Raw genomic sequence first — 24165 nt, forward strand, 5'->3', positions numbered from 1 at the left:
CGTTATGTCGTGATCCAAGCCCATGCTTCTTGTTATTATTATTTGTTATGGCCCAGGCATGTTTACCGAGGGACAGAGCATTAAAAAATACACTTACAAATGTCGATAGTTTATTGTGATTGTACAAATGTTGTGGCATAAGTGTCGGGAGAGAAAAGTTTTGCTACTCTCGAAAGTGGAACAATATATGGGGCAAGCGAATTAGCCTACCTTCATCTAAATCTGTGGTTCGAATATATGAAGGCAGTAGTAGCCAGACATGCATTAGTGTATTTATTAGCCTATTTCATTAATAATTGAATAGGACTAAGTAAGTAAATAGCCCTAATGTGCATTTTCATCTATCGGGGTCGTTTACCTTTGAACAATGTGTGTGAATGAGTGAAGGAACATAATGATGCGATCTGAGTGAAAGTGCAATTATGCACGCTTGAGGTATAGGCTTTACCGGCATTTATAGCGCACTTCCGGGTTTTCTGATCACGAGTAAAACCGAATATGAGTATCAAGTGTGATAAAACGGATACGATTATAAATATGAGTATGGTGAGATCGGCACACCCCTATTGATTACCATTAAAAATGCTATTTTCCCTAACCCTTAACCCCTAACCCTAACCTAACCTAACCTTAACCCTAAACCCCTAACTGTAAACCTAACTCCTAAGCCTAAAATAGCCTTTTTCCTTGTGTGGACCAGCGAAATGTCCCCACTTGTATGGATTTTCCTTGTTTTATTATCCTTTTGAGGACTTATTTTTGGATAGTAAAACCAAACACACACACACACTGCAGAGAGGATCACTTGCGGATCATTTTTCTCCCTCCCAAAAAAGGTGGCAAGAATATTACAAAAAGAACTCATAATGCAGCGCCGTGGGCCTGAGCCTGCATGAGGAGGAGATGGAGAACAGAAGCAGCTGTGTAGCAGCATTACCATCTGAAAGAGAGCGAAAGAGAGAGAGAGAGGGGGGGACAGAGCCAAAGAAGGAAAGACAGAAAGAGGGTGAGGAAGTGGAAGTGGAACAGAGAGAGCAAGAGCGAGAGAGAGAGAGAGAGAGAGAGAGAGAGAGAGAGAGAGAGAGAGAGAGAGAGAGAGAGAGAGAGAGAGAGAGAGAGAAGCAGGGAGGACCGAAGGACCAAAAGGAATAGAGGAAGAGAGGAGAGAATGAAGAGAGGAAAATGATGGAATATAATGGGAATAAAACAATAAAGGATGGAAGAGAGAGAGAGAGAGAGAGGTGCATGGGCCTCGTTAATAACACACACTAATCCTGTAATGAGATTACCCCCCCCTCTCTATAAAGACAGCCATACCAGGCAGATCAGCTGATCGCTTATCCAATCTCTACTTCCTCTCCTCTCAAAGCCTTATCCTCCCTGTCAGCATGTACAGGTCTTCCATCCAGACAGCCCTTTCCCCAATGCTCCCAACACTGCCTGGAGGGCAGGTGAGGAGAAACCCTATGCAGCAGATGTGATGGTGGGGGAAAAACATCTAACCAGATTTACACCATGTTTCAAAGATGTAATGCTATTTGAATTAGAAGAGGCATGTGATATGAATGGTTTGAAATATGGTTTATAAAAATGCATTTAAGGATTATGTCTGTACAAAGGGAAGTAAGTAGCATGTCGGTATCTCTATTTTTGTCTTCAGTGATTGCCAAAATGATTTTTTTAAAACTATTTGACAAACCACATCAATAAAAACTCGCAACTGTTGCCATGGAAACTTTAGCCTTGAGAAGGTTCAGATTTTCACTGACTATCAGCCAAGTAAAACTATATAGTTACGAGTTCATACACACACGCTTGTTCGCTCACTCACTTGCATGTGCAGGCACACACGCACGCACGCACAAACACACACACACACACACTTCATATCCATATCTCTCTCCCGGATGGTTTATCCACATAACACTGCAGAGTCAATTACAAGACTTTACCCCCCCACAACATTCTCACTTTGCCCGCTGTTGAAAAGCAGAAGTATTTTGGGCATTTGAAGTGTGAACTTACCCTAAAGCATGGCCTTCTTTTGTAATGTAACTCGCTGAATTTTCATTAACGCTTTTAATCAAATGTGTGCTGATAGCCTAGTTTGGTAACAGAACTACAAACGACAGAGTGTCTTCTGTCAATAGTGAAACATTACTCTGTATGTTTCTCTCCAGTCACGACCGCACACATAAATAGACACACATCTTTGATAACCAAGATGGCGTAGTAGAGCGGTCGTGTATTCTGTTGTGTCCTCATGTAAATAGCCTGTTTTTTTTGTACATATTTCTCTATCTCACTTTCCATCCTTTAACTAAATATACTTTCCTGCAACCCGCCTCATCCAATGTGGAACGGATTCTATTATTTCTTTATTTTTATCAAGAACCTACGGCTGAAACTAGCCTGCTAGCCAGCTAACTAGTTATTAGCCACCGTTAGCGGTCTTCACCACTGTCCGTGGCCTGCACTACCTACCAGCCAGCTCTAGCCTGGACAATTATTGGCCAGTCTGCACAGCGTGCTATCGACCCAGAGCATATCGGATTTTCTGCCAGAATCACTGAATCACTGGACCTTAACTCCGAACCATCGCAACTAGCTAGCTGCAACCGAATGGCTGTTGTTGGCTAATCACCACTGTCCCGACGTACCAGTTAGCCTTGAGCTAGCCTCGAGCCAGGCCCATCTCCCGGCTATCTACCTCTCTGTCAACCGGACGGGACCTCCTAGTTTCGACACGGAGCCCCGCTGATCCATCATGACTGGTCTGCCGACGTAATTGTCTGATGTGGTTTCAACAGGCTTCCCGTTGCGACGACCACGAAGATCCATCTGCTAGCCCGGCCCGCTAGCACGCGCAATCAACAGCCGTGCCTCCTGCTCGCCTGTGCTGTAGCAGCCTACAAACTGCTCCCGGACTTACTTATTGCTGTTCACTGGACCTTATGATCACTCAACTACACAGCTAATGCCTGCTGGACTGTTCCTTTACACGATACCCCATCCTGTTTATCTGTTTAGCCTCAGCCCAAACTTTCGGCGCCATTACCAGTTGTTGTCTTAGCCCTCTCGAATAACACCTGTGATTGCGTTATGCCTCTCTCCCATGTCAATATGCCTAGCCTATTGCTGTTTGGGTTAGTTCTTATTATACAATTTCACTGTAGAACCCCCAGTCCCGCTCAACCAGCCTCAGAGAGCTCCTTTGTCCCACCCCCCATACACGCGGAGACCGGCTAAATCAGTACCTCCAGTGATGCTATCTCTTTCATAGTTATCCAATGCTTAGGTGTACCTCCACTGTACTCATATCCTTCCATATCCTTGTCTGTACATAATGCCCTGAATCTATTCTACAACGCCCGGAAATCTGCCCCTTTTATTCTCTGTACCCAACGCACTAGAAGACCAGTTCTTAAAGCCTTTAGCCGTATCCTTATTCTATTCCTCCTCTGTTCCTCTGGTGATGTAGAGGTTAACCCAGACCCTGTAGCCCCCAGTATCACTCCTACCCCCCAGGCGCTATTATTTGTTGACTTCTGTAACCGTAAAAGCCTTGGTTTCTTGCATGTTAACATCAGAAGCCTCCTCCCCAAGTTTGAGTTATTCACTGCGTTAGAACACTCTGCCAACCCTGATGTTCTAGCAGTGTCTGAATGTTGGCTTTGGAAGGCCACCAAAAATTCAGAAATTTCCATCCCGAACTACAACATTTTCCATCTAGATAGAACTGCCAAAGGGGGCGGAGTTGCAATCTACTGTAGAGATAGCCTGCAGAGCTCTATCATACTATCCAGGTCTGTGCCCAAACAGTTTGAGCTTCTACTTCTAAAAATCCACCTTTCCAGAAATAAGTCTCTCACTGTTGCCGCTTGCTACAGACCCCCCTCAGCCCCCAGTTGTGCCCTGGACACCATATGTGAATTGCTTGCCCCCCATCTATCTTCAGAGTTCGTACTGCTTGGTGACCTAAACTGGGATATGCTTAACACCCCGGCCGTCCTACAATCTAAACTAGATGCCCTCAATCTCACACAAATGATCAAGGAACCTACCAGGTACAGCCCTAAACCCGTAAACATGGGCACCCTCATAGATACCATCCTGACTAATTTACCCTCTAAATACACCTCCGCTGTCTTCAACCAGGAGCTCAGCGATCACTGTCTCATTGCCTGCATCCGTAATGGGTCCGCGGTCAAACGACCACCCCTCATCACTGTCAAACGCTCCCTAAAACACTTCAGCGAGCAGGCCTTTCTAATTGACCTGGCCCGGGTATCCTGGATGGATATTGACCTCATTCCATCAGTAGAGGATGCCTGGATGTTCTTCAAAAGTGCTTTCCTCTCCATCTTAAATAAGCATGCCCCATTCAAAAAATTCGGAACTAAGAACAGATGTAGCCCATGGTTCACCCCAAACTTGACTGCCCTTGACCAGCACAAAACATCCTGTGGCGTACTGCATTAGCATCGAACAGCCCCCGCGATATACAACTTTTCAGGGAAGTCAGGAACCAATATACACAATCAGTTAGGAAAGCAAAGGCTAGCTTTTTCAAACAGAAATTTGCATCCTGTAGCACTAACTCCAAAAATGTTTGGAACACTGTAAAGTCCATGGAGAATAAGAGCACCTCTTCCCAGCTACCCACTGCACAGAGGCTAGGAAACACTGTCACCACCGATAAATCTGCGATAATCGAGAATTTCAATAAGCATTTTGCTACGGCTGGCCATGCTTTCCACCTGGCTACCCCTACACCGGCCACCAGCTCTGCACTCCCCGCTACAACTTGCCCCCCGCTTCTCCTTCACCCAAATTCAGAAAGCTGATGTCCTGAAAGAGCTGCTAAATCTGGACCCCTACAAATCAGCTGGGCTAGACAATCTGGACCCTTTCTTTCTAAAATTAGCTGCCGAAATTGTCGCAACCCCTATTACTAGCCTGTTCAACCTCTCTTTCGTATCAGAGATTGGAAAGCTGCCGCGGTCATCCCCCTCTTCAAAGGGGGTGACACTCTAGATCCAAACTGTTACAGACTATATCCATCCTGCCCTGCCTTTCGAAAGTATTTGAAAGCCAAGTTAACAAACAGATCACTGACCATTTCAAATCCCACCGTACCTTCTCCGCTATGCAATCTGGTTTCCGAGCTGGTCATGGGTGCACCTCAGCCACGCTCAAGGTCCTAAACGATATAATAACCGCGATCGATAAAAGACAGTACTGTGCAGCCTTCTTCATCGACCTGGCCAAGGCTTTTGACTCTGTCAATCACCGCAATCTTATTGGCAGACTAAATAGCCTTGGTTTCTCAAATGACTGCCTCGCCTGGTTCACCAACTACTTCTCAGATAGAGTTCAATGTGTCAAATCGGAGGGTCTGTTGTCTGGACCTCTGACAGTCTCTATTGGGGTGCCACAGGGTTCAATTCTCGGGCAGACTCTATTCTCTGTGTATATCAATGATGTCGCTCTTGCTGCTGGTGACTCTCAGATCCACCTCTACGCAGACGACACCATTTTGTATACATCTGGCCCTTCACTGGACACTGTGTTAACAAACCTCCAAACGAAGCTTCAATGCCATACAACACTCCTTCTGTGGCCTCCAACTGCTCTTAAATGCTAGTAAAACTAAATGCATGCTCTTCAATCGAACGCTGCTTGCACCCACCCGCCCAACTAGAATCACTACTCTCTGCGGGTCTGACTTAGAATATGTGGACAACTACAAATACCTAGGTGTCTGGTTAGACCGTAAACTCTCCTTCCAGACTCACATTAAGCATCTCCAATCCAAAGTTAAATCTAGAATCGGCTTCCTATTTCGCAACAAAGTCTCCTTCACTCATGCTGCCAAACATGCCCTCGTAAAACTGACTATCCTACCGATCCTTGACTTCAGCGATGTCATTTATAAAATAACTTCCAACACTCTACTCAGCAAATTGGATGCTAGTCTATCACAGTGCCATCCGTTTTGTCACCAAAGCCCCATATACTACCCACCATTGTGACCTGTATGCTCTCGTTGACTGGCCCTCATTACATATTCGTCGCCAAACCCACTGGCTCCAGGTCATCTAGAAATCACTTCTAGGCAAATCCCCGACCTATCTTAGATCATTGGTCACCGTAGCAACACCCACCCAAAGTATGCGTTCCAGCAGGTATATCTCACTGGTCATCCCCAAAGCCAACACCTCCTTTGGCCGCCATTCCTTCCAGTTCTCTGCTGCAAACGACTGGAACAAACTGCAAAAATCTCTGAAGCTGGAGACTCTTATCTCCCTCACTAACTTTAAGCATCAGTTGTCAGAGCAGCTTACCGATCACTGCACCTGTACACAGCCCATCTGTAATTATCCCACCCAACTACCTCATCCCCATATTGTTATTTATTTTGCTAATTTGCACCCCAGTATCTCTATTTGCACATCATCTTCTGCACATCTATCACTCCAGTGTTAATACTAAATTGTAATTATTTTGCACTATGGCCTATTTATTGCCTTACCTCCATATCTTTTGTACACACTGTATATAGATTTTCTATTGTGTTATTGACTGTACGTTTTGTTTATTCCATATGTAACTCTGTGTTGTTGTTGTTTTTATCGCACTGCTTTGCTTTATCTTGGCCAGGTCACAGTTGTAAATGAGAACTTGTTCTCAACTGGCCTACCTGGTTAAATAAAGGTTAAAAAAATTAAATAAATAAACACACATATAATGAACTCTGAACAGCTAAAGGGGATGAGTTCATATGGTCTTGTGTGAATGCTGCATTCCAAGTTTGATTGAATAGAGCTTTTTTCAGTGCAAACACACACACACACACACTCTTCTTGATGGCGGTCCAAGGGGGAGAAGATAGAGGAGAACCACCCGGTTTAGTCTAACTTGGCAATGTCTCCATGGTAACTGTTATATCTGACCTTCAATCATGTGCACAGCGTTCCATCTGGCTAAGGTTGGTTAATCACATCAATGCACGCACGCACACACACATACACACACACACACACACACACACACACACACACACACACACACACACACACACACACACACACACACACACACACACACACACACACACACACACACACACACACACACACACACACACACACACACATACATATAATTATACACAGAAACATGTTATGCACTTCAACGATATAGACAACTAAGTAAAGCCAAACCCCTAATGATCACTCCATCAAAGAGCAAGCAAAGCAATTATTATTTTGTTTTTATCCATTTCCCTTTTTCTCTTCTCAAACAGCATCTAAAAGGTTCCTTCACAATCCATTGAGTGCATTATTCTGAAAAATAGCATTCTTCACCACTCTATCCCACCTGTCTATCTTATTCCAATCCTGAGTGTATCCATGTATTTCTGCTACTACAAATTGTAAAGTTAATGCGCCCCCTCCTTTTGTTTAGGGGTCTGGCTTATGAGAAGGCTTGAATCTATTAGGGTTTCTTTCATCACGGAAATGCCAGCCCCTTCTCCCCCAAAAACCACCAGTGTTACCCCTCTATCCCCCACCCTCCCTACAGCCACCTCCCCTCTTTCTTGTTCTGCCCCCACCCCCCTCATCTTTCGGTTTCCTTCCGTTTCTTGCTCTCATCTGCTCCTTCCTCAGGACTTCATAGGGAGCTCCAGAAGGGGCCACATCTGGCTCTCCTCAGGCCCAGGGACATTCACCCGAGTTGGGGCAGTCAGGCCTGTGGACTAGCCCCCCATGGAGCTCAGGCTTTGGTGTGTGTGGTACAGTACATAGCTTCCCCTTCCTGAACCATAAAGCCTTGATGTGGCCAAAGCCATTGTGTTGATGTATTGCAATACTAACTCCATCCCCACCACTATACCCACCATCCCTTCTACCCACCTGCATGCAAAAGCTGAGGCCTTGAACTAACAACTGCCACTGGATTCTATTAGGTAGGGGAGGGGGGTTGAAGGGGGTTGGATGGGGTGTGAGACAGTGTTGCTGATGGAGAAGGAGCAGCTCATGCTAGGGTTGTTGAAATAAAGGGTGTTTGTATTTATCTCATTCTTCTGTTTCCTTATTTCTAATTTGGTTGGGTGCCAGGCAGGGGCCTAGAAGGGCCTTGGGGGCCATGCGAGGATAAGTGGGGCCAAGACTCCATCAGCTGGTGGCTCCATGACCGATCAAAGCTCTCTCTAATCAATCTGAATGTGCGTTCAACAGCATCAAAGACACCCCGCCACTCGTCCTTCCCTCCATTCCTCGATCCGTCTTCCCCCCATCCCTCTGTTTGTTTATCTACCCTTCATCTGAGTAATCAGTGGGGTTGGGATGGAGGGATGGAGGGATGGAGGGATGGAGGGATGGAAGGATGGAAGGAAGGAAGTATGGCCCCAGGACAGAGGGATCAACGGTGTATGTTTTTATAGGACAGGACAGAGAATGAGAGCGAAAGAGAGAGAGACAAATAGAGAAAAAGAAAGAGAGGCAGACAGAGGCAGAGATGGAAGGAAGTCCTCAAGCAGAGAGGAGGGATGTGGCACCAGTGTGTTTAGGCCATAGTCACAGCATGGCATGGAGAGTGGAAGGGTAGTATCATACTGCTATGGGTAACAGTGGGGATTTTCCTGCTCAGCCAAACAAACTCCTGGCACCAATCGTACAACATGTGCTTCCTTGAGTGCCATGGTCCATGCTCTAGCTGGAATACAGGGGTAGGAAGAGGTGAAGAATTTTGAAGAAAGGGATTTTTACCCGTGGCCTTGAGTGGCATGGTCCAGCAGCTTAAACTTTTTGATTATTTTCATACTCAGAAACTGATCTACAAGGAGGGCCTTGAGTGAAGAAAGTATTTGGATGATGCTTGAGAAGCTTTAGAGCCCTAACAAAATAAAAATAAACATCTAAGGGAAACCCTGATTATCTGTCAGTGAGGACATCCATCCATCCCTCCATCCTAACTCCACCATGTGGGCCCTGCAGTGGGGCTAAGGGAGTGGGGAGAGGGAGAGGCCTGGGTGGGTATCCCCCCTCCGCTCCCCCGTTTGTGGGGAACTCCCTCAGTAACAGCTGCTGCCTGGGCCTGGCTCCACAGAGGTAACACATCTCCAAATTCAGCACATTAATTAGACCAATTAAGAGATTTACAGGACAGATGGGTGGAAATCCAGCAGCTACAGCGCCTCAGAGAGCCTCAGAGCCGGCCCTTGGAGGAATGCATGCAGGCTCTGAGAGATAGAGGGCTGAGTGAGCAGTCCCCTCTTATACAACCGTGTGTCTCTGCCCCCCTGGTGGCTATGGTTAGGACAGGCTGGATGTTGAATTGGAGTATTACTGTAAATGTGGTGTAGTGTTTCCAAAATTGTTGAAAGCGACTGGACCCATGAAATTGTTGATAGCAACTGGATCCGTGCGTGAGCCCATAAGAAAGAGTCAGACGAGCTTTAAGCAAGCATTTATTAACATGTGCACACAAATGTCACATCCCATTGTAAGACAAGAATGCTTTCAACATCAATTCAGTGGGAGGCCCCTGTTGATTAGTAACACTTCCTATCACTATGGTATATTTGAAATCATATATGTATCATCTTACACTTTATGTTAATCCCACTGTGACTACTGCATAATCTTGATGTGAATTCTAGCATCCCAGTGGTCTCTACAGTGCTGGCTCAGAGTCCCCGAAGGACAGAAAGTCGTTGTTCTTCCATAGTCTGAATGAGGGAGAGATGAGACAATTTAGTATCAGAGAGGGACGTGTAGAACTATAGATCAAATGACGAAGTGGGATATTGATATTTATTACTTTAGATACCACTTACATATTCCAGTTGCCTTTTTTAAATGTTGTACCTAAAGAGAGGGGGATAGATTAGGAGAGAATCAAAAATATCTGAAAAGTGATCCATATGATAATCTATAATTCTGTAGGCCTACTCACGCCTAAATTGCCATATGATTGCCATGACAACAAGCAGCCCCACCACCAGAGCTGGCACTAGGATGGCAACAAGATGACCGCTCTGTTCCTCAGTACCCAGCTGGAATAAAAACATAAGTTATTAGTTTGGTACTGTACTACTAATATTGTCAACAATGCACATTTTAAGTATCCAAATACAGAATACAGAAATGTGAACACACTTTTTTACTCAATACTGGGTCAGTAGTAGAGTTACTTAGTGGACTTGCAGTTGAGAAGTCGTCTACCCTCTGACCTACATGGTACAGGAAACAGGACAAAGAGATGAGACGCTGGTGAGTCGGTTGTTAGAGGAAGTGGATATGTGTTTACTATTTTGCAGAATAGAGGAGTTGTGCTTTGGGTTGTATAATTATGCACTGTGAAAAGTAACACAATAGCCTACCTTGAGTGGGACTGTCAGTGACAAGCAGCCATGTCTCAGTTGAAGAAGTTGTTGTCGCAATGGTTGAGGTTGAATGTTCTTGAAAGACATTACAGGTAAACATGATCAATAGCACCTAGTGGCAAGTAGCCTATACTCAACTGCAGTTTCATTTTCTCATAGTTAAAATCTCTCCCAATAAATTGTTGGAATCAGGTTATTACCTGTCTGAACTTCTGTTGTTGCTTGAGTTGTTGTCATATGCTGCTGATCATCTGACAAAGAAGATAAGAATATTGGTAGTTGAATACATGCACATAACCAATTCATGTGTGCGTTTTCCTTACTTGAATAACTATGGGGAGAGTCGTAATTCCACTTCACTTCACAAAAGCTAACCATTGAAAACCTCTCCTCACCATTAGTCAGAGTGGAGCAGACAAGCTCCTGTGAAGACGGCCCCAGGCCTGCATTGTTGATAGTGTGCAGCGTCACACTGTACTCTGTCGCCTCCTGCAGGTTGTTCATGGTGAAGCTCTCTGCTCCGTCCATCAGATGCACCACCCTGACAGGAAGCCGTTCATGGGGACTGTACTCACTGTAGCGGAGCTGGTAGCCCCGGATCAGCCCGTTCTGGAGGGACAACTCAGGGGCCTGCACGGGGAAGAGGACAAGACAATTGACCAAATAAAAGACCAATAAATTGTGGCATGTAAATGTTGGGCTGGACTCCGTTAAAAACAGGTCAAAAGAGCAAAGGTACCCTCCATGTGATTCTGATGCTATGGGAAGACAGGGCTTGAAGCTTCACATCCTGTGGGGGACCATCAGGGGCTAGAGGGAGAACATATTTTTCAGATACTTTACAAATTATGACATTTGCTTAGTTCGAAGTGACAGAGAGATGACAGAGATAGTGACAGAGGCGGATTGATATAATTACTGTAGGCAAATCTCATTTGACATTTAGCCTCAGGTTGTTTGATATACCTGCATCCTTAGTGGTGATGGTGAGCACATTGCTAGGTTTACTCAAGCCCATGTTGTTCTTGGTGAACATGCGGATGTTGTAGGTGGAAAAGGGTCGCAGGTCATTGATAGCAGTCTCTCTCTCCCAAGGCAGAACATTGCTGCCTCGTACCGCATCTACCCAGGAGTCTGTTAGCAAAAATTACGAAGAAATCATACAGAGTGAGTAAACATTCAAATTGTATTACGTTTACTATTGGTAGCACCCATTCATTCAAGCTATTAGGAAGTTTAAGTTTTGTTATTTCTGTTTTACCAGTTTGGCTCTTGCATTCCAGGTGGTAACCTGTGATGGGGGTGTTTCCATCGAAGCCAGCGCTCCACCATACAGAGATGGACCTGGCTGATATTTCTCGGATTGCCACAGTGGGAGGGTCTGGAGGTACTGGAGACAACCCATTTATCTGAGTTATTAGAGAGATCTTTCTAGATGGTACCTTGTAAAGTGATACAGGATGTAATATAATAGAGTAGGTGATTTGATTTTACCTGATAAAACCATCGTTGTCTGCATTGTTGTGGTTTGTTCTGACAAATAGATGAAATTACGTCATACATTTTCTCTGACACCCAAAAGTACTCTTTACATTTTGAAGGCTTAGCAGGACAGGAAAATTGTGTAATTTTTACTTGAGTCATTTTCTATTAAGGTATCTTTACTTTCACTCAAGTATGAAAATGGGGTACTTTTTCCACCACTGCATTTAACACAAACTAATAGCGATTGTAAACGTAATACCTTCTGGGTAGCCAACTGTTGTGCTCTCTCCAGGGATCCACGGTTCAGGGGTTGTGTCAGGAGCTGAAATAGATTCAAATGGACTGATTGAATTTGATGTAGGGAAGAGTGGGGTACGTTGAGCAATTGTTTACATTCAGCATCACTCAAGGGAAATATAGAATTATTTCTAACAAAGATTTTTTTTGGGGGGGGACCTAACTTGCTTACCACTTTTCCATGTAATTTCTTCCATCACAGACTCCATGAAATGATGACCTCGTCCTAAATATTTGGTCACATTTTGTGTATGGTTTCCTAGAATCAAGGGTAGCTCAACTTACCCCCCACTCTCCCCTATAGATAAGTATAGATGATGGTCAAGATAGTCTTGTTGACATTGCATAGATAGCCTTCCCTGTTCTACAGAAAGTTTTCAGTAAACTTTTAATCTGATGAAATGACTGTCTAAATGACTAAATGGCTTAAATGCACCCTTGTTCTCTCACCGGGCTGGATGTCGAGTGCCAGATGGTGTTTCTGGTCATTAAACCATCCAGGTATGTCCACACGGCAGCCGTATATCCCAGAATCCTTCATCTGTGCTTGGATGATGGTCAGAGAGACGTCCCCTGCCCTCAGATCACCCTGGAGATGATACCGGACCGAAGCACTGTGGGTCACTTTGACCCCCTCCGTCCTGATGACCTCATTGGCACAGCCGCTGTTGGGGATGTGACCACGACCCCAGCAGACAGAGAGCGGACCATAATACTGGGCATCATACTTACATGTTAGGGTCACAACGTCACCGACATAGCCTCGGATGGTTACTGTAGAAGCACCGCCTACAATGGTGAAAGCGATTATATCAAATTAGTCTTTCATTTGACTGTTTATTAGACTACTACGATGAAGATCTTACCAAAGAAAAGGTAGAGCACTAGCCTGCAACAGGAAATGTATGAGTCCATGACTGTGTCTAGCTGTGCACACAGTGTCTAACCACACCACCTTCTGTACCTTCAACAGGCTCTGCTCAACAACTGAAACACACTACACATGACTGCACTGTTGTCTCACAATTAAACCCCCTACTGCACTGTCACACACACACACACACACACACACACACACACACACACACACACACACACACACACACACACACACACACACACACACACACACACACACCACCACACCACACACACACACACACACACAGACACACACGCAACAAACACACACACATAATCAGGTGACACAGTGTGCTTTATCTGCACACATCATCAGTTGTGTTGGTTGCAGCAGGGTCGCATTTTCGGCCTGTTTCCTTTTTTTGTGGTTTTGGTTCCTCGTGAAACACGGCTGACACCACAAAATTGTTTACTCCAATATTTAGGAGCAAAGACACTGCATCAACAGAAATAATTTCAACATTTGGACAGTGGATGTTACTCAAGGATGGGCTGCAAGCAAGGTTAGGGTAGGGTTAGGTTTGGGGTATAGTGAAGGTGTAGATCTAATGGATGTTACTAGGGAGAGCCTAGAAGCATAGAGGCCTAGAAGACACCCCATCCAGACAACTCAATATACGAAGGTGCTACCCACTGCTTGAGCAAGGCACTTAGCCGCACTTAGCCCCCAACCCACTTTAGGGGCGCTGCTCTGCAGCAAACCATGTGCTGCAAATGGAAAGGTTTGTTCTATTATATTCTACTGAAGCCCTTGGAGAAATAATCACAGCACCAAATACTTCAAATATCAGAAGTGTAAGTCTTTACATGCAAAATTCCCTCTCCTTCTTCTCTCTGTTTAACTTTGGTTTCTTCTTTCACATCTTGTGTGGGAAACTTGACCACATAATGTGACTTGCGAAAGTATTCACCCCCCTTGGCATTTTTCCTATTTTGTTGCCTTACAACCTGGAATTAAAATGGATTTTTTGGAGGTTTGTATCATTTGAGTTACACAACATGCCTACCACTTTGAAGATGTAAAATATGTTTTATTGTGAAACAAACAAGGAATAAGACCAAAAAAACACAGAAAACTTGAGCATGCATAACTATTCACCCCCCCAAAGTCAATAATTTGTAGAGCCACCTGGATGGGTTCCGCTGGTGTACAGCAATCTTTAAGTCATACCACAGATTCTCAATTGGATTGAGGTCTGGGCTTTGACTAGGCCATTCTAATACATTTAAATGTTTCCCCTTAAACCACTCGAGTGTTGCTTTAGCAGTATGCATAGGGTCATTGTCCTGCTGGAAGGTGAACCTCCGTCCCAGTCTCAAATCTCTGGAAGACTGAAACAGGTTTCCCACAAGAATTTCCCTGTATTTAGCGCCATCCATCGTTCCTTCAATTCTGACCAGTTTCCCAGTCCCTGACGATGAAAAACACAGCATGATGCTGCCACCACCATGCTTCACTGTAGGAATGGTGTTCTCGGGGTGATGAGAGGTGTTGGGTTTGTGCCAGACATAGCGTTTTCCTTGATGGCCAAAAAGCTAAATTTTAGTCTCATCTGACCAGAGTACCTTCTTCCATATGTTTGGGGAGTCTCCCACATGCCTTTTGGCGAACACCAAACGTGTTTGCTTATTTTTTTCTTCAAGCAATGGCTTTTTTTCTGGTCACTCTTCCGTAAAGCCCAGCTCTGTGGAGTGTACAGCATAAAGTGGTCCTATGGACAGATACTCCAATCTCCGCTGTGGAGCTTTGCAGCTCCTTCAGGGTTATCTTTGTTCTCTTTGTTGCCTCTCTGATGAATGCCCTTGTCTGTCCATGAGTTGTGGTGGGCGGCCCTCTCTTGGCAGGTTTGTTGTGGTGCCATATTCTTTCAATTTTTTTAATATTGGATTTAATGGTGCTCCGTGGGATGTTCAAAGATCTGTACTTCACCACAACTTTGTCCCTGACCTGTTTGGAGAGTTCCTTGGTCTTCATGGTGCCGCTTGCTTGGTGGTGCCCCTTGCTTAGTGGTGTTGCAGACTCTGGGGACTTTCAGAACAGGTGTATATATACTGAGATCATGTGATAGATCATGTGACACTTAGATTGCACACAGGTGGACTTTATTTAATTAATTGTGTGACTTCTGAAGGTAATTGGCTGCACCAGATCTTATTTAGGGGCTTCATAGCAAATGGGGTGAATACATATGCACGCACCACTTTCCCGTTATTAATTTTTTTCATTTCAGTTTACCAATTTGGACTATTTTGTGTATGTCCATTACATGAAATCCAAATAAAAATCAATTTAAATTACAGGTTGTAATGCAACATAATAGGAAAAATGCCAAGGGTTGAATACTTTTGCAAGGCACTGTAGTAACACCATACAGTTAATCAGGTGTAGCTCTATTGTGTGGTCACATTCCCTGAGAGAAAAAAAGACTTTCCACTGGGAAAAGACGGGTTGAATCAAAGTTGTTTCAACATAATTTTTCTACGTATTGTGAAGTGGAATCTATGTGGAAAATACATCGGATTTGCAAAAAGTCATCAATGTAAATGGCTGTTTTGAAGGTAAAATCTCAACCACAGGATTATGCCATCATCATTGTAACCAGATTTTAACATAGACAAACCTTTAAAACAACATCAGATCTTCTAGGTTATATTCTTCAACGTTATATTCACTATTAGAAAAACAACTATAGACTGGGCAGCACCTCCTACTTGAGAATGTATCTATCTACAGCTACCCTTCGCGCTCCCATCCAGGGTTTTAATTTAGCCCACTTACTATTACCAATGTGCTATCATGAGAATGATTGTTGAGAGTAGGATAGATTTAACGGAGCAAATTAAATGTGACCATAATTTATCATTCATACAGTATATCATCAATGATGCTATGTAGGCCTACTGTATATAGTATTTGTGAAATCATCAACAGCTATTGTTTCAATTCAACAAAAAATAGACAATACATATAGGCCTGGGATAGGATAAGTAATCCTTCTACCCCCCTTACTCCAACCCCCCCAAAAAAAAACAAACATTGTAAAGTGGTTATCCCACTGGCTATAAGGTGAATGCACCTATTTGTAAGTCGCTCTGGATAAGAGCGTCTGCTAAATGACGTAAATGTAAATGTAAATGCCTAGGAGAAATATATTCTGAGAAGTATATTCTGCTTGGATTAAAGAATAGGACTAAATCAAATCAAACTGTATTAACAGTGCATTAAATGTTTTATTTTATTTAGTCTTGTTCTTTAACTTACATTTTTGGTTGAGCTGGAGAATCCAACATATCAATTATTCTTTTGTAGACAAACTGGAATTAAAGCCAGACTACGTCAGTGGGACGGATGGAACTATCCAAGCAAAAGATGCATCTCCTTCAAATGTTGATATTTGGTTGCATTGACAACCAAACACAATTCAATATCACTTTTGAAATACAATAAATAGCTTATTAACTTGTTTACAAGTTAAGAAATGATTTGTTGGATTCACATCTTAAACTCCAAAAATAAAAGTCAAAGAATGGGATTAAGCCAGTCACTCAGATGGAATTATCCAAGCAGTAGACACTTCTCCTTTAAATATTGATATTTAGTTGATTTGTCAACTAAACACAAGTCAATATTAGTTTTGAAATATAGTAAATACACTGTAAAAATAATCCTGTTGTTTTTACGGTAATTTATTGACAGCCAGTTACCTGTAAATTACTGTAAAAAAAAATATGTTACTGTAAAATCCAAAGAAACTTTGGTTTAAGAGTACATTACTGGAAAGTTTACAGTACAAAAGTCTTACAAACTAATGTAACTTTCAACCTTAAAATTAGTAACACATCCATGGCCACATTTCGAGGTTACTGTAACAATGTCTTCTTAAGTATCATGTAAAGCGTGCGCATTCAAGATAGCATGCATAGGTTGTCGCAGGTCTGTGGAGATCTTCACAATTGCTCTAATAATATGCGCAGAATCTTGAACGGCATTGATCACTTGCACCGTGTACTTTTAAAGTAATATCAACTGCAATCCAGGTCATTTTTTTCTGCTATTAGATGAAGCACAGTGATAAAACATGAATCTGTTCAATAAATAAAAACAAATATCTGAAATTGTATTCCCTTTTGAACTTGGTTGTGCTTTTAGATTTTACATTTTAGCAGACGCTCTTATCCAGAGCGACTTACAGTTAGTGAGTGCATACATTATTTTATTTTTCATACTGGCCCCCCGTGGGAATTGAACCCACAACCCTGGCGTTGCAAACGCCATGCTCTACATCCCTGCCGGCCTTTTCCCTCCCCTACTCTGGACGACGCTGGATAATTGTGCGCCGCCCCATGGGTCTCCCGGTCGCGGCCGGCTACGACATAGCCTGGATGGTTGAAAGCATAGTGAGAACACATTGGAAATTCAACTAACTTTTGGCTGTCTTTTTGAGTGGGTGAATATAGGTTGTAATCTCATTGATCAATGTCTCAACCAAATATTACCCAATTATCTACTTTGAAATGACGTGGTGTGCCCAATGGTTTTTCTCTTTATACTGTAGTTTGATCTGGTTGCTGCTGCCCCCTTTATTACCACTTATAACCACTAGATGGCGGTATATCCAAAGCACCATGGAAGGAGCCAGATGAGGGGAAAACAGAAGATCTCTTAACAAAACCTTTATTCGTGCAAGAAGTACCATTGCAGTACCTTGTTGGCAAACATGATGGCAAACAAGAACATCTTATGAGAGAGACCGTAAAAGAGCCTAACTGACTCTGTGATGACTCAGAGGAGTTAAATCCATCACATTTGCAAATAGGCCAGCACCTACGCCACATGGTTCTATATCTGCTTTTCTTCAATTCTGGAAGAAAACGATTTGTGTGCCAATTTTCTTGCTTCTTTAGTAAAGGGACTAGAATGGTGTTGTTAACTGGCTAATACAGTACACAGTTGGTCTGTTCAGTGCAGTGTCCCGTTGCAGTAAACCCATCCATACACCAGCCACTGGTCTCCTATTGGACTACTATGGAATGTCTTCATTTCCCCTGGTAATCTCACTGATAAAAAGATAAGACTCAATGTTTTCTCTGTCTTCACAAGTCATGGGTCATAGACGAGGATAGAGAGCCAGCGGGTTCCTTCTGCAACTGTTCATCCATGCTCCACATCCATATAATTTTTAAGGTGTTTTCAGTGGATTATATTATTTCATTATGTAGGTAGGGGAGAGTGGGGTAAATTGAGCATAAGGGTTAGTTTAGCCACCCCTTGTTTCTAGGAAACCATACACAACATGAATCATGTGACCAAATATTTAACAAGAGGTCATCATTTCATGGAGGCTATGAAGGAAGAAACCACATGGAAAAACTGGTAAGCAAGTTAGATCCAAAAAACAGATTTTCACAGATGTATTATAATGCTTGTATCTAAACCAATGTACTGTAGATAGTTTTAAGATTGTTTTGTACATCAGTTGGGGTCCCTATAAGATACAATATGAGGTCCAAAACCTAGCATGAAAGTGCATCCTTGTAGCTGTTTCCCTGTCTTAGGTCAGTTAGGATCACCACTTTATTTTAAGAATGTGAAATGTCAGAATAATAGTAGAGAGAATGATTTCTTTCAGCTTTTATTTCTTTCATCACATTCCCAGTGGGTCAGAAGTTTACATATACTCAATTAGTATTTGGTAGCATTGCCTTTAAATGGTTTAACTTGGGTCAAACGTTTCGAGTAGCCTTCCACAAGCTTCCCACAATAAGTTGGGTGAATTTTGGCCCATTCCTCCTGACAGAGCTGGTGTAACTGAGTCAGGTTTGTAGGCCTCCTTGCTCGCACAAGCTTTTTCAGTGCTGCCCACACATTTTCTATAGGTTTGAGGTCAGGGCTTTGTGATGGCCACTCCAATACCTTGACTTTGTTGTCCTTAAGCCATTTTGCCACAACTTTGGAAGTATGCTTGGGGTCATTGTCCATTTGGAAGACCCATTTGCGACCAAGCTTTAACTTCCTGACTGATGTCTTGAGATGTTGCTTCAACATATCCACATAATTTTCCTTCCTCATGATGCCATCTATTTTGTGAAGTGCACCAGTCCCTCCTGCAGCAAACCACCCCCATAGCATGATGCTGCCACCCCCTTGCTTCACGGTTGGGATGGTGTTCTTCGGCTTGCAAGCTTTCCCCTTTTTCCTCCAAACATAATGATGGTCATTATGGCCAAACAGTTCTATTTTTGTTTCCTCAGACCAGAGGACATTTCTCCAAAAGTAGTGTGCAGTTGCAAACATTTTTTATGGGGGTTTTGGAGCAGTGGCTTCTTCCTTGCTGAGTGGCCTTTCAGGTTATGTCGATATAGGACTCGTTTTACTGTGGATATAGATACTTTTGTACCTGTTTCCTCCAGCATCTTCACAAGGTCCTTTGCTGTTGTTCTGGGATTGATTTGCACTTTTCACACCAAAGTACGTTCATCTCTAGGAGACAGAATGCGTCTCCTTCCTGAGCGGTATGACGGCTGCGTGGTCCCATGGTATTTATACTTGCGTACTATTGTTTGTACAGATGAACGTGGTACCTTCAGGCGTTTGGAAATTGCTCCCATGGATGAATCAGACATGTGGAGGTCTGCAACTTTTTTCTGAGGTTTTGGCTGATTTCTTTAGATTTTCCCATGATGTCAAGCAAAGAGGCACTGAATTTGAATGTAGGCCTTGAAATACATCCACAGGTATACCTCCAATTGACTCAAATTATGTCAATTAGCCTATCAGAAGCTTCTAAAGCCATGACATCATTTTCTGGAATTTTCCAAGCTGTTTAAAGGCACAGTCAACTTAGTGTATGTAAACTTCTGACCCACTACAATTGTGATACAGTGAATTATAAGTGAAATAATCTGTCTGTATTAATTGTGTCATGCACAAAGTAGATGTCCTAACCGACATAGTTTGTTAACAATACATTTTTGGAGAGGTTGAAAAACACGTTTTAAAGACTCCAACCTAAGTGTATGTAAACTTCCGACTTCAACTGTATACATTATGAAATCAAGATGGTGCATTTTATTGTTACAGAGTTCACATCATCATGCCCTGTGTATACATACAGTGAGGGAAAAAAGTATTTGATCCCCTGCTGATTTTGTACGTTTGCCCACTGACAAAGAAATGATCAGTCTATAATTTTAATGGTAGGTTTATTTGAACAGTGAGAGACAGAATAACAACAAAAAAATCCAGAAAAATGCATGTCAAAAATGTTATAAATTGATTTTCATTTTAATGAGGGAAATAAGTATTTGATCCCATCTCAATCAGAAAGATTTCTGGCTCCCAGGTGTCTTTTATACAGGTAACGAGCTGAGGTTAGGAGCACACTCTTAAAGGGAGTGCTCCTAATCTCAGCTTGTTACCTGTATAAAAGACACCTGTCCACAGAAGCAATCAATCAATCAGATTCCAAACTCTCCACCATGGCCTAGACCAAAGAGCTCTCCAAGGATGTCAGGGACAAAATTGTAGACCTACACAAGGCTGGAATGGGCTACAAGACTATTGCCAAGCAGCTTGGTGAGAAGGTGACAACAGTTGGTGTGATTATTCGCAAATGGAAGAAACACAAAAGACTGTCTCCCTCGGCCTGGGGCTCCATGCAAGATCTCACCTCGTGGAGTTGCAATGATCATGAGAACGGTGAGGAATCAGCCCAGAACTACAAGGGAGGATCTTGTCAATGATCTAAAGGCAGCTGGGACCATAGTCACCAAGAAAACAATTGGTAACACTACGCCGTGAAGGACTGAAATCCTGCAGCGCCCGCAAGGTCCCCCTGCTCAAGAAAGCACATATACAGGGCCATCTGAAGTTTGCCAATGAACATCTGAATGATTCAGAGGAGAACTGGGTGAAAGTGTTGTGGTCAGATGAGACCAAAATCGAGCTCTTTGGCATCAACTCAACTCGTCGTGTTTGGAGGAGGAGGAATGCTGCCTATGACTCCAAGAACACCATCCCCACCGTCAAACATGGAAGTGGAAACATTATGCTTTGGGGGTGTTTTTCTGCTAAGGGGACAGGACAACTTCACCGCATCAAAGGGACGATGGACGGGGCCATGTACCATCAATTCTTGGGTGAAGCCCTCCTTCCCACAGCCAGGGCATTGAAAATGGGTCGTGGATGGGTATTCCAGCATGACAATGACCCAAAACACATGGCCAAGGCAACAAAGGAGTGGCTCAAGAAGAAGCACATTAAGGTCCTGGAGTGGCCTAGCCAGTCTCCAGACCTTAATCCCATAGGAAATATGTGGAGGGAGCTGAAGGTTCCAGTTGCCAAACGTCAGCCTCGAAACCTTAATGACTTGGAGAAGATCTGCAAAGAGGAGTGGAACAAAATCCCTCCTGAGATGTGTGCAAACCTGGTGGCCAACTACAAGAAACGTCTGACCTCTGTGATTGCCAACAAGGGTATTGCCACCAAGTACTAAGTCATGTTTTGCAGAGGGGTCAAATACTTATTTCCCTCATTAAAATGCAAATCAATTTATAACATTTTTGACATGCGTTTTTCTGGATTATTTTGTTGTTATTCTGTCTCTCACTGTTCAAATAAACCTACCATTAAAATTATTGACTGATCATGTCTTTGTCAGTGGGCAAACGTACAAAATCAGCAGGGGATCAAATACTTTTTTCCCTCACTGTACGTAAAACAAGCAGAGGTCTAGTCCCCCTTGAGCTTCTTGAGAGAGCAGCCAATGAAGTGAGGAAAGGCTATACATCCATTTGAGCAGCAGCAAGGGACGAAAAATAGACTTAACGACATTAAAGAGGTACATTGACAAAAAATAAAACAAACATGTACCTGTCTGGAAGAGAAGCTATGATAGAGTAGCAGAGTCACACAAGGTCTTATCTGATGACATGGAGTCTGAGCTTGCTAAACATATCAAGAATGTTGCGGACCAGTTTAATGGGCTTAGTAGCCTCAAATGTATAGAAAACGGAGCAACTAGTGGTAGGGAGAGATATGTAACCCTAGGAAATAGGACATCACTACATCACTCCTGCACAACAGAAGCCACCAAAAGATAGCCTACCACGCAATGAATTGACTATGAGCCTAGTGTTTTTCACAATGTCTGTATTGGCATCAGTAATAGCTTACCTTATATTCCTCATGCAACTAATACATACATACTACATGAGCAACAAATTTGAACTTCAAAACAACAATGTGCCCGTAATGTACCCATCCTCTGACTGTGGTTCAATGTGGAGTAGTAGTGAAGCAGGATTGATTCCATAAGAGCAGTTTGACATGTAACAGTCGCATTTCCTTCACTCAGTTATTTTCTACAATTTCTTGGGGATTAATGATTAACCAGTAGAAGCAATTAAAACCAGTGTTCTGAACTAATATGTAAACGTTTTAGGGTCCATACACAGATTGACTACATAGCTCAAATCCATAGGCACACAGGTCTTTTTATCCTCCACTACACTATAGAGTACCACAGTATGAGTCATAATACCCATAACACCTAGCAGTCAAACAGGGAAATGGTTCCAATTGTTTTTCCACCATTCATTTTTTCCCATAGGGTATTTCAGAAATACTAAATAAGGGCTGTGTTTCGTGTAGGCTTATCCTGGTGTGACATTTTGATATCCGTTTAAATCTCTCTAGGACAAGGTGACTTGCTTGCGTACATAGAACAGTAGAAAGTTCTCATGGAAAGAGTGACTGGGTGTGCCTCAACTCTTAGCGGGCTCTTTCTAAGGTAAAGGTTTTGCTGTACCACTGGTTATCTGCCCTGTGCTCTTCCACTCCTGCTGAAAGGCCTCACTCCTCTCTCCACTTTCCCCTTCCACACGTCAACACTGTCCACCAGAGAGGATATCAAAGACAACCAAGCCAAGGGACTACAGTGGTAAGGTCCCCCATCCACCTCCACTACAATCTGAAGTAGAAACCTATTCCCATAATACACCATCGCTTAGTCAGATTTAGCCCTCCGACCTGAGTGTGAGAAGAAAATAATGTGTTATGAGAAAGCGGTCAGAAGTGGGACTTGTGGGGGGCACGTAACTGCATGGAATTGTTTTTGGAGTACAGCCTGTGTGTGTGTGTGTGTGTGTGTGTGTGTGGACACTCTTAGAAAAAAGGGTTCCAAAAGGGTTCTTCAGCTATCCCCATAGGAGAACCCTTTTTGGCTCCAGATAGAACCTTTTTTGGTTCCATGTAGAACTCTTTTGGGTTCCATGTAGAACCCTCTCAAAAGGGTTCTACCTGGAACCAAAAAGGGTTCTTCAAAGGGTTCTCCTAAGGGGACAGCCGAAGAACCCTTTTAGGTTCTAGATAGCACCTTTTTTTCCTAAGAGTGTATCTGTGCATGTGTGTTTGTGTGTGTGTGTGTGTGTGTGTGTGTACGTGTGTATTAGAGTGCGTGTCTGTGCATGTGTGTGTATGTTTGTATGTGTGCGTGTGTATGTGTATCTGTGCATGTGTGTGTTTGTGTGTGTGTGTACACTCAGTCCATGGTGGATTTACAGTGTCTACTCCCATTGTGGACAGGACAGCGTCCCCCAGAGACATGGTCAGAATGTCCCCCCCCTCCTAATAATAACTAATCATCAGGGATCAGGGGGACTAGGAGCACACAGGGGTTTGGGAGCGGAAGCGCCTCAGAGGACTGGTCCAGTTCACAAAGCGTCTCAGGAGTGCTGATCTAGGATCAGTTTAGCCTTTTTTAATCACAATGAATGAGATCATATGGACAGGGGTGACCTGATCCTACATCAGCACTCTGAGACGCTTTGTGAATACGTGCCATGGTTAAACAGAGAAAGAGAGAGAGAGAGAGAGAGAGAGAGGGGGGGGGTTATCGTCCACCCCAAACACACACAGACACCCACACAGTCTTCGGTATAATCTAGTTGATGCAGATGTTTTGCAAGGATTTATTATAGACATTAAAGAATAGAGATTAAAGGTACAGTGCATTCGGAAATTATTCAGACCCCTTGACCTTTTCAACATTTTGTTACGTTACAGCCTT

General features: G+C 43.3%; 1 protein-coding gene across 1 annotated transcript; it reads right to left on the reverse strand.

Moving 5' to 3' along the window:
* Positions 1 to 9458: 9458 nt before the first annotated feature.
* LOC121545391 (T-cell immunoglobulin and mucin domain-containing protein 4) lies at positions 9459 to 13181 on the reverse strand. Its single transcript, XM_045209417.1, has 14 exons — positions 13042 to 13181; positions 12626 to 12964; positions 12138 to 12200; positions 11888 to 11926; positions 11655 to 11783; positions 11360 to 11527; positions 11133 to 11203; positions 10789 to 11023; positions 10594 to 10644; positions 10391 to 10468; positions 10167 to 10240; positions 9964 to 10063; positions 9845 to 9875; positions 9459 to 9736 (listed from the first exon to the last, which is right to left on the reverse strand). The coding sequence occupies exons 1-14, from the start codon at positions 13088 to 13090 to the stop codon at positions 9682 to 9684; spliced, it is 1482 nt and encodes a 493-aa protein (XP_045065352.1). The 5' UTR covers positions 13091 to 13181; the 3' UTR covers positions 9459 to 9681.
* Between the last annotated feature and the right edge of the window lie 10984 nt (positions 13182 to 24165).

Source organism: Coregonus clupeaformis, chromosome 3, assembly GCF_020615455.1.
Source record: "Coregonus clupeaformis isolate EN_2021a chromosome 3, ASM2061545v1, whole genome shotgun sequence".
NCBI classification, from domain to species: Eukaryota; Metazoa; Chordata; class Actinopteri; order Salmoniformes; family Salmonidae; genus Coregonus; species Coregonus clupeaformis.